General features: G+C 33.7%; 1 protein-coding gene across 2 annotated transcripts; it reads right to left on the bottom strand.

Moving 5' to 3' along the window:
- Positions 1–3,181: 3,181 nt before the first annotated feature.
- LOC121222182 (protein ENHANCED DISEASE RESISTANCE 2) lies at positions 3,182–6,994 on the bottom strand. 2 transcript variants are annotated; one of them, XM_041102215.1, is made up of 3 exons: positions 6,533–6,994; positions 4,328–5,285; positions 3,182–3,476 (listed from the first exon to the last, which is right to left on the bottom strand). In XM_041102215.1, the coding sequence occupies exon 2, from the start codon at positions 5,275–5,277 to the stop codon at positions 4,330–4,332; it is 948 nt and encodes a 315-aa protein (XP_040958149.1). In that variant the 5' UTR covers positions 5,278–5,285; positions 6,533–6,994; the 3' UTR covers positions 3,182–3,476; positions 4,328–4,329. The 2 variants fall into 2 exon arrangements, with proteins under 2 accessions (XP_040958149.1, XP_040958150.1); XM_041102216.1 differs by having other exon boundaries at positions 4,328–5,282; positions 6,533–6,777.
- Positions 6,995–11,808: the final 4,814 nt, after the last annotated feature.

The following is an 11,808-nucleotide window of genomic DNA, read 5'->3' as shown; positions in this document are numbered from 1 at the left end:
TTTCCTGCAAAAACGGACTCAGAGAGTCCCGAAAGAAAAAACAACAAAAACAGTCTAGATTTAATTTATTTCGGTCTATAAAAGGCCTATCAAAATTTGTAAAAGAGGGGGGACGAAAGAAAATTGAAAAGAAATATAAAGAGAATACAAGTTTTTTTAAAGGTGAATCAGTTTTTTTCATATATATGCTCTCTATTCTTTGATTTTCATTTTATTTTATTGTAAAGGAATATAAAAAGGGAAAATATTACCTTCAAGGATACGCCATTAAGATCTGCGATTGCTTCGCCTGAATCCAAGCCGATTTCGGCCCCGGGATTCGAATCAGTTGAGCAATCTGGTATCGACGACGTAGAGAAGGGCTTTTTGTCTTTTGAAATCAGTTGAGGAAAGGGGAAACTGATGGTTTTTAGGGTTTCAAAAGGGTATTTTAATGGTTATTAAAACGGCGCCGTTTCAGCCTTGCGACCTGCGTGGTGACCCGACCTAGGGGAGGATCCGCGTTTTTTTTTCTTTCAATGGTCAATTTGCGCAATCAGTCCCTTTGTTTTGCAGCGCATGCTAATTAAATCCTTTTTTCCTTATTTTAGAAACTAGGCCGCATATTTTACTTTTGTTTCAATTGGGTCCCCCGTTGTGCTGCGTTTTGGAAGGACGAGATAATTTCCCTTTTGGTCCTCCGTTGTCACGCGCGCATTCAATTGGGTCCTTTCTTTTTAAATTTATTCTAAATCTGCCCCATTTCTTTCATTTTTAGTTCAATTTAATCCATTTTGTCTTTTATCATAATTATGCTATATTGTATTATATTGTTTTATTGTTATTGTTATTATTATTATTATTATTTCTATTGTTGTACATTACTATTTATTATTATTATACTCTTATTACGCATATATGCAATATATATTTTACACGTTTTAAATACATATATATTATATATATACTTTTTTTTTACTTTATTCTATCTCCATATTTTTTTATATACATACATATACCCATAATTTATTAATGTATTATACTTATTTTTTATTCATATTTCATATTTTATTTTCATGACTTATGTGCACACATTTATATTTATATTCACAATTTTTTTTTTCAAAATACACATTTTTTATATATATACTTATGTATTTCTTTTTTAAAATTACGTACACATACATGTTTTAAACACGCATGTTTTTTTACAATATATATATATATGCATTTTTTTATGTATTAAACACACAGAGATTTATATATAATATATAATATATACGCATTTTTAAATATATATACATTTTTTTAAAGGCTTTTATGAATACATGCATATCTTTTATTCATACGTTTTTATGTATATTTTCATATCTTTTTAAAACCTTTATATACTTTATTTTGTAAATATATATACATATACATTTTTTTATCTTCATTTTATTTTCATGATTCTCGTACACATATATACATGCATTTATTATTGGTTTTTTTGATTTGATGTACCTTTTTTGTTTATAAATTTATTAGTATATTATACCCACTTGTATATATTCGTAAATGTTTATTCATATATGCATTAGAATGTTGATCTCATGTTATGCATTACCCCTCTAGCATATTTTTTAAAAAAAAAAAGAAATGCGTATTTTGGTTTTATCGAAGCATTAAAATCATCATTTTTTTTGTTACAAATTTCCAAAGTATTTGGCATTCATGATTCTCGGGAAAGATTGTGTCCTAACTTACTGGATCGTGATTATTTTTCGATGAATTTAGGAAGCCAAGTATTTGTTTTGCAACAAATTCACAAATTTTAAATAAAAGCTTATTCTCGGGAATTCAGAATGTTGGGTCCTAACTTACTGGTCATGACATTTTCTTCTCGAAATAAGAATTTTCAAAAACAAAAGGCAATATTCAGGTATTTTGAAGATTTAAAAACATTGTGTTCTAACTTACTGGGTGTGGTGTTTTATTTCTTTGAAATAAGAATTGTCTTATTATTTTAATCCATTCATGAAATAAAAAGTTCCTTTTAAAATCTTTTCAAATTTTCGACATTAAGGCATTTTAAAAAATCAATTTGGTACCAATTTTGGGCGTTACGGGGGTGCTAATCCTTCCTCGTGCGTAACCGACTCCCGAACCTGTTTTCTCAAATTTCGCAGACCAAAATTATTTTTAAGGTGGGCCGATCACTCCTTAATAAAGGATCGGTGGCGATTCCAGTTTTGTTTTTTAAAGTCGACAACTAAAATTTTTGTTTTCAAAAAAAACGGTTTCGACATAAATCATAGGATCATAGTGAACAAATTGAATGGTGAAATATTAAATATATTGCTCAAAAATTTTATTAGCGGTAAAATCGTTATAATTTTACTAGAGGGTAAAATTGGAATGAAAAATTTATTTAATTAAATATAAATGTTGAAGTTTATTTTGAGAAATAGAAAAATAGAATCGGTTTGGATCAGATTAGTATCAAATAGAATTACTAATAACCCCATCTCACCCTTAAATAGAAAGATAAACACTTGAATCCATATCTTCCTGCTTTGGCAATAATATTGATATCAATTGAGCTAATACTCAATCAACGTATGTACAATATTTATTATACTATACACATATAACTATGGATGTATTATATATTAATAATAGTGTATGTATAACATATATTGATATAATATATTAATTTATATTATATTATATTTATTAAAATTTATAGTTGAATTCAGTTAAATTAGTAATAATTCATATTATATTAATAATTTTTATAACATTTATATACGTATCATTATTTAAAGTTACATATATAACGTGATATTCATAAGTCATGTATTACGACAAACATCTGCGATATAATATGATATAATTAATCATATAGTAGAGTATTATACATACTTATAATATAATATATTATAAAACATAATTATACCAGATTTCAAAAAAAATATAATTTTAATATTCATTTTAATTATAGAAATATTAATTAAGCTTTTGTTTAAAGAATTTAATTAAATTGATTAAGTGATAAAATATTGTTTTAGAGCATTATATATCTTAAATTTAACATAATCGATTTAATTTTAAGAAAAATAATTTGTAGTATATTATTTATAATATTACAAATCAATTTGTGTAAGTTTTAACCAAAGTTGAAGAGTATCTATTTTATGCCTAATTCAAGATACCACAACTATTCGATCATATATTTTCTTTACATTCACAGCCGACGGTAATTTTTACATCCAAATCCAAAAGAATGAATCGAATATCCCAATCCACACCCAAAATTACCACCATCCCTGGATGATAACAAGCACTAAAGGGTAGAAAAGAGGCCCATTAACGGCTAAAAGTTTGTTTATACACACCAATATTGTTACACATCATTTGTGGTAAATTTGAAATAACTGAGAGATTAAAAGAATCTATTACAAAATACCAAGAATGGGATATCCTGTCAATGATTCAGCCACGTGTCACCAAAAGATCTGAAAACAAATGAAATGCCATTAAAGCTTCTGCATAGCAGCAATGTATACTGTGATGTTAGAGCATGAACATCTGATTACTTGGAATAAATTTGCAATAGTTACTCTACTTCTCTAAACAAGGAATTTATTTGGCGTAAGTCTGATTATTGGTACAATAATACGTTTATTTATTCGAGCTTAAAACTAGGCCAAGAGACTGAAAAGATATGGGGCATGAAAGGCAGGAAGACATAAACTATACTAATCAATTGGATCTATTACTTTTCATTATCATTCCTACATGTAAGATTCGCTCATGAGTTGCGAAAGCTATACTTGTACACTATTCAAAAGTAATGATCAGAGGTAATGGAGAGTGACAGATTCATTGACATATGTTACTCAAATTCGAGTGGGAGATATGGTTAAGTATCCAGCACGACCTTACTTAACTCTTTTTAAAAAGAGTTTTTGTGTCGTACCCATGTCCAAATATGACTGGACATGAGAACTGAGCATGAGTACTTCAACAAAAATGAAACGCCACAAGTAAATTGCCTTGACTAAATACTACCAAGCTTATTCACATGGACCAAACCATATTTTCCTAACTGAATTGATAGAAAAGATAAGGCATGAAATGTGAAAGGAACTTGCCAAGAAGAGAAAAAAAAAACTGATGAAGGAAACGGGGGACTTATTTTCTCTTTTGGCAAGTGAAAGTTGATATCCATTCCCCTGAATCACTCTTTTAAAACGTGTTCCACAAGCTTGGTTTTTTGTATAACCAGACAGTAAAAAAATCAAACTTTCATCTCATTCAACTTTGGATGGTAGATATTAACTGTGAGCAATTTATGAAAGCTTACCATTACTTAACATCTCCATCACTTTCTTCATGAGCAGCAGTGCCATTAACACGGGTTGTTGGAGTAGAGACCGAACCACTATCTTGAGCTCCTGGATGAAGAAGATGAGAAAATCCCTGTCCAAGTGACTTCCACAAGCGAGTTGGCAGTGATGCCTGCAAATTCCCACTGCTCCCGTATGATGACGGTTCAATCAACTGAGAAGAATCAATTTTCAGTTCAGAGAACCGTATAGCTCCTAGGATTCGTTCAGGAAGCTCTGCCTCAGTTTGGCTCTCAATAAGAAAAGCTAGGTCAACTGTCAGACTTGTGATGTAACCAAATGCAAGGTGAACAATAGCGCTTGCAACCATCGAAGATCCAATATCAATATCAACTTCAATAAAATTCTCAGATATAAAATACTGGCAAGAAAGGGCTCGTCCAATGATGCATATTGCTTGCTCACCAACTGCTTTTTTAACAATCCATGGCCCTTTGACAATGTTAGCAATCAATTTAAGCCTTGAATTTCTAAATGCATCATCACCTTTCAAGAACTGGTCAATCAAAGAACCCTCTTGAATAGGCTCAGTGCTTACAAAATAAGCTACCGCACTATAGTTATCCTTAGTAGGGAGCTGAAGGTTGAATGCCCAAATGAAAGGCTTATCACCTGTTGGGAAGGCCTCATCAACAACCTTCCTAATACGATGTTTACGATGGCTCAAAAGGTCACCAACCTTTGTGGAACTTCTAATCCAGTCAAAGCCAAGAGATTTTAGCAGATATTTGCCCCCAGGAATTTTAACCTTGTTTGACAAGTACTCTGGACCCCTTACCATAAAGGTATCCCCGGGTGGACATGCCCAACCATTTGGACAGTTATCTGGTTCAAGTAGTGGAACAGCTCCCTCCGATCTTACTCTCTCTATCCATTCAGGTTCCTTGCTATCCTCAGCACTAGCCATGTGTCCTGCTGGAATAAACATACAAGAAATCTCAGTGGAATATGAAATGAATACAACACAGATATAATCAGTAACTTATATTACACCATGCTATATCTGAAATAAAATAATAACCACAACATTCTTAACAAAGTGGTAAGGTACATCGTCATGAACTAAGCTCAGATTATAATAAGTTGAATCAGAAAAATGACTAGCCCTTTCCAATAATGGCACTACTGAAATACAATCATTCAGTGCAAAGCCAAATAAACCTCAGAAACAGGACAAACATACTAAAGAACAAGTCCCTCGTAAGCTACAATCTCACATAAAAATCTCCACCTGTGATATAAATATAAAACTCTCCCTTTGAAAAGCTATGGTGGTATAAGCAAACTTGTTTAAACATGAAGAAAGAAAGAAAATATAGTCTAAGTCTCTAGTCTCTAGTCTCTAGTCTCTTACATATTGTCCAAACTCTTAGTAGATTTTTATAAAGCTCCAGGTATAAGTCAAAGCCGATTATATGATCTACAGACAAACTGGGTCATTTGCCTAGTTATCCCATTCATGTGTTTTGAATTACCTTATGTTGAAGATTTACAGCAAAACAATTACTACAGACCTTAAACAAGAGGTCAATCGAATATGATAGTTCGTGCCTCGACCCTTAGCTTCAAATCATATAAATCAAAATCCGGGTTGAACATGGATTTTTTATGATACAACAAATAGAAAGAATCTTCACATACACGCAAAAAATCTGGCCTATATCTAGAAAAAGAAAAAGAGAGGAGCAAGCATACGCATAGACTTTTTTTTTTCTTTTGGTTAAAAAAGGAGTACTCATAAGCAATTCCAAAAGTCCAATAGAATCACTAATTTTCTCCCTAAACATATGTTTGTTTCACAGGAAAAACGGGGAAACCTTCGTGGGAAATGATATTTCTTTAAGATTCCTTATTAAGTAACTATTATCTATATTCAAGACTAGTTTATGGTTCTTCAATATAACACACAAGAAAAGTTGATTAAACACAAATATAAATGAAAAGAAACAAAAAAGCAAACCTATTAAGACAAACCAAAAAGTTCAACATATTACCAAAGAGAAAATATGCCAATCATATTAGCATTCCTCTTATAGATTTAATTGAGCAAAAAAAAGAAAAAAATACGAAGCAGATTCCATATAAACAAAATGCAAAAGAGAAAAACAATCTGAATTATAATAATTAAGAAGGAGAAGAAGAAGAAGAAGAAAACTTCTAACCGTGAAACGGAGGGAAGGAGAAAGGGGGTTTAAAGGTAATGGAGAGTGAGTAGAAAACCCTAATAACTCAAAAGAATTGAGAAAAGAGATGAGAAATTAGGGTTTTATTTTGGTGATGAAACAGAGGGAAAAGCTACCAACAGTAGCTTTGGTTATTTCTTTTCCGCTTGTTTTTGATTTGAAGGGAATGAGTTGGGAAAGCTAAAGCGGGATGATGGAAATGTACCTCCTAAGCCGGTTGGCAATTCCTAATCCCAATCTGATTTTAATTTACTATATCTTATCATAATATTAAAAAAATTATAAATTTATTTCCAAAGATGTCACCAAAACTTATGATTAATCAGGGATTTTAACCTTCAATTCTTATTCAATGGCCATCATGAGAAGTTTAGCATAGATGAATCTTATAGTTTACGTCTTGACTTTGAATGGCCATGGATTTCCATGGTTTATGACAAATAGATTCACTATTGTACACTTACTCTTACTAAAATGAACATGTAGCTACTCTTTAAAAAGGGATCCATCATAACATCATATACAAGCATTTACATTCGTTTGTTGATACTCTATAATTTCTTTCCCAAGTTTTTAATAACTTTTTATTAAAAAAATAGAGGGGAAATTGATAAGATTTATAAAAGGGTTAAAGAGAAAGATAAAAAGATTCCAATTCCGAAATTAGTGAAATCAATTTTGAACAAATAACTTTAAAATTTTAACTTTGGTGCATTAAAATTATATTCTTTTATTTATTTTATAAATATTTTTGACCGCCTCAATTTTAGGGGCAATTTACCTAAAAAAGCCGTTTTTTTCAAAATTTACCGAAATGGGCCGATTTTTTGATTATTTACCGGAATGGTCCATTTTCCGGGAAATCACGTCCACGTCAGCGCGATGTCAGGGTACGTGTCAGGACATCGCGTCCACGTCAGCAGGTCGCGCTGACGTGGACGCGATGTCCTGCCACGTAACGCGTTCTCGGGGACGCGATTTTGACGTTGATTTCACGTTTGGTTCTTCTGGCTTTTAAGGTTTAGGGTGCAGGCTTTTTAGGGTTTAGGGGTCCCGAAATAAATTATTTCGAGTTGACGTTTCTGATCAAATAGTATAAAATCGCGCCCTCGTGGACGCGATTTTGTTACAGTAGCAACTTTGGGCCGAGACTATAAATTAGGCAGAAAATGTTCTTAGAATGCATAAGTCATAGCAGAAACATTTTAGAGAGGCTAAGAAAGTAAGAGTTTCAAAATGAGTGAACGTATTAGTGCTGTTATTTACTACGATGGTGAGGTTTGCCACACCGAGAATGGTGTTTTTTTTGTCGGAGAATACGGTGCGACTGTCATTTAACCAGAACATAGATTTGACAGAACTTCGTAAAAGAATTAGGCGTAAAATCTTTGGAACGATGCCAATGAAAGTTCTGTCAATCACGTATCGATTTTGTTCTTGTGTTGATCCGGTGACATATGACTCGTTCGACATAAAAGGTTAGGGTTTTTAAATAAATTAAGTTAGGGTTTTTAATTAAATTAGGTTAGGGTTTTTAATTAAATTAGGTTAAGGTTAGGGTTTTTAATTAAATTAGGTTAGGGTTAGGGTTTTTAAATAAATTAGGTTAGGGTTTTTAAATAAATTAGGTTAAGGTTAGGGTTTTTAATTAAATTAGGTTAAGGTTAGGGTTTTTAATTAAATTAGGTTAAGGTTAGGGTTTTTAATTAAATTAGGTTAAGGTTAGGGTTTTTAATTAAATTAGGTTAGGGTTAGGGTTTTTAATTAAATTAGGTTAAGGTTAGGGTTTTTAATTAAATTAGGTTAAGGTTAGGGTTTTAATTAAATTAGGTTAAGGTTAGGGTTTTTAATTAAATTAGGTTAGGGTTAGGGTTTTTAAATAAATTAGGTTAAGGTTAGGGTTTTTAATTAAATTAGGGTAGGGTTAGGATTTTTAATTAAATTAGGTTAAGGTTAGGGTTTTTAATTAAATTAGGTTAAGGTTAGGGTTTTAATTAAATTAGGTTAGGGTTAGGGTTTTTAATTAAATTAGGTTAAGGTTTGGGGTTTTAATTAAATTAGGTTAATGTTAGGGGTTTTAATTAAATTAGATTAGGGTTAGGGTTTTTAATTAAATTAGGTTAATGTTAGGGTTTTTAATTAAATTAGGTTAAGGTTAGGGTTTTAATTAAATTAGGTTAGGGTTATGGTTTTTAATTAAATTAGGTTAAGGTTAGGGTTTTTAATTAAATTAGGTTAAGGTTAGGGTTTTAATTAAATTAGGTTAGGGTTAGGGTTTTTAATTAAATTAGGTTAATGTTAGGGTTTTTAATTAAATTAGGTTAAAGTTAGGGTTTTTAATTAAATTAGGTTAGGGTTAGGGTTTTTAATTAAATTAAGTTAGGGTTAGGGTATGAAATAAATTACGATTTTTATTACATCAAATAGAATTTCTATTTTATTATATCAAATAATATCAAAATAACTCGGGAAAATTTCTATGCGTATTACATCAAATAAACTTCTATTTCATTACATCAAATAATAAATTTTAATACGGTAATCAATGTCTATGACCGGAGGATTCGGTTCCACATGGCGGCGATCGACGGTTACGCGCTGGATTCCTCATTCCTCTAGCTTCTGGCGGCGGTTGTTCTTCCTCCGGTGGTGATTGTTGTTCTTCCGGTTCGGCGTCTGGTTGTCGGACTTGGGACGATGATCCACCTTCAAAGAATAGTGTATGTGAAGGTGTTTGCATCATGAACGGTGACGGTGTTTGAAAGCCATGCGTTGTTGGCGATTGGTAAAAAGGAGAGCTCCCCGACGGCCCCCCTTGCGACCCCTCCTGCGCCGCTGCCCTAGTTATCGGTGGTCCACTCCACATAACAGGAAATGGAGCTGATCCGGGCATTTGGCTCCAACCTGCCATAGGATTCGGAAAAGGATACATGTACGGGTTAGGGTACATATAAGGGCTAGGAAACACACTTGGCATCATAGGGAAAGGCGATTGCGTCGGTATCATCTGTTGAATTGCTGCGTCAGGTGACTACGTCGGTGCTCTCGTTAGGGCCGGTGATTGCATGCCCACTGATGATGCGTCGGGTGACTGTCTGGGCCTTGTTGAGGGGCTGCCTTCGAAGTCTTCTCGTCTTGGATTTAGAGGCCCGCGCCTTCCCCTTCCGAGACGTAATTGCCGTTGCCTCTCCTCTGGCGTAAGTAAATACGACTTCCCATGGATCCTAAACCATGACATGTATTCTGGAACGTACGCTAACTCCGGAACGATGATTTCTTCCCGAGTAGGTAGATATTCATGCCGATTTTCCCACATTTCCGTGTACTCTGACCAGTATCTAGGTCAATCCGTACCTAATAGCCGAAGGTCGATTTTATGGTGATCGTCAAACACCTCAGGGTCCGCAGGAATTAGTTGTCTACATCCAAACTGTCGTAGGACTCTGTCTGTCTGGTGGGGCTCCACGGTTGCATAGTTGATCAACACCACTTTCGCGTGCCAAGCGTTCGGATTTTGTAAAAACTCTTCCGGGATTACTGCCCGGATTGCCGGATCCTCGTATGGTGTCCATTGAAACTACATGAACATGATAGAAATATCAGTTATATACATAATACATAATACATAATACTAAATACTATATACCGGTCCCACTAGCGAATGTATGGAAATATCTATTTGCAATAATACTTACTTCTGCTTCCGACAGTTGCTCCAATAGAAGCCGTATATCTTCAAGTTCAGACGGTAATCCACGATAACTTACCGGATGGTTCCACCTAATTAAATAAAATTTTAGCATACTTTTATTCTTACAAAATCTACATAACAATTCCAAAATGTAATATAAAATTTACCTCGTTACGAGTGGGAATGTATGTGGGTGGTTCACTCGAGGACATAGAAATGGAAAGCGAAACCGTGCCCATGATTGCAGTAGTGACAGGCAACCTCCAATGTTTGCTCTCCTCAGTCGCGTCGCCCTGCACATCTCCCGATATAATATTGCCAAGACGGCAGACCCCCAACTAAATTCACCGGCTCCTCTAAAATCAACGAGTTTTAGCAGCCACCTTAGATGTACACGGCTCCGTGACGTGTCGGGCATCAGATAACCTCCAATTATTTGAAGAATGTATGATCGAGCATATCAGATTCTTTCAATTTCGGTTGAATTTGCATTCGGATCGGGGAAGGTGGCACGTAACCAGCCCATCTCCACCTTACCTCCATCCATTTTATCTGGAACAGCGCCCAAAAGCTCGTAGCACACCGCCTCCCAATTGCTAGATTGGGCAGACCTGGTGACTGGGTGCCTGTTGCAGATGGACATCTTCTAGAGTGATAATGCACTCACCACATGGAAGATGAAATGCGTGCGTCTCGGGTCTCCACCTCTCGATCAACGCACTAATCAGTTTCGGCTCCAACTTGCATCCCCGGCCTACCGTCGCCACGTGCCAAAAACCCGCTTCCCGCAGGTAGTTCTCTACTAACGGTGATGGAGGACCATGCATATTTCGGATAGTGCATTCCAATACCCGATCTTTAGACTTTTATAACAAATAATAAATTAATAATTTTCTAAAAATACATAAATAAAAATATCTTAAATAATATTTAAAATTTAAATTTAATACTTACCATTTTCATTTGCTCCACCGATATGTGATTCCTATCAAGACGAATCAATGATCCGGCCATTGATGAAAATATAAAAAAATTTAAAATTATTTTAAAAAAATATAAAAAAATTTGAAATTGTTTAAAAAAATGAAATTGAGGGGAAATTGAAATTTAATATGGATTTGAGAGATTTTTGGAATGAAATTGAGAGGATTTTGGAAGGAAATTGAGAGTTTAAGAGAATTTTGGAAGGAAATTGAGATAGTATTTATTTGTGAAAAAAAGGGGTGGGGGGTTTTATAGTTTTTTTTGACCGTTTGGGGTGGCAACGATCAAAAATTTGACCGTTGGGGTACTGTTCACGCGCAGGGGACATCGCGTCCACATCAGCGCGACCTGTTGACGTGGACGCGATTTCCCGGAAATTAGACCATTCTGGTAAATAATAAAAAAATTGGCCCATTTCGGTAAATTTTGAAAAAAAACGGCTTTTTTAGATAAATTTCCCCAATTTTAGTTATTGAAAATTTTGAATTTTATAGGAGTTTTTTTATGAAATAAAATTATTATTTTTTGACATTCTTTTCTGTGAAAAAGGCATGTTATCCTACCCCAACTTATGATCATG

This window comes from Gossypium hirsutum, chromosome D10 (genome assembly GCF_007990345.1).
Source record: "Gossypium hirsutum isolate 1008001.06 chromosome D10, Gossypium_hirsutum_v2.1, whole genome shotgun sequence".
In the NCBI taxonomy this organism is placed as follows: domain Eukaryota; kingdom Viridiplantae; phylum Streptophyta; class Magnoliopsida; order Malvales; family Malvaceae; genus Gossypium; species Gossypium hirsutum.
This window is presented reverse-complemented; position numbering and strand designations above follow the sequence as displayed.

Bases quoted from the DNA above. Each gene is read 5' to 3' on its own strand.
- LOC121222182 (XM_041102215.1), bottom strand. From the start codon at position 5,277: ATGGCTAGTGCTGAGGATAGCAAGGAACCTGAATGGATAGAGAGAGTA.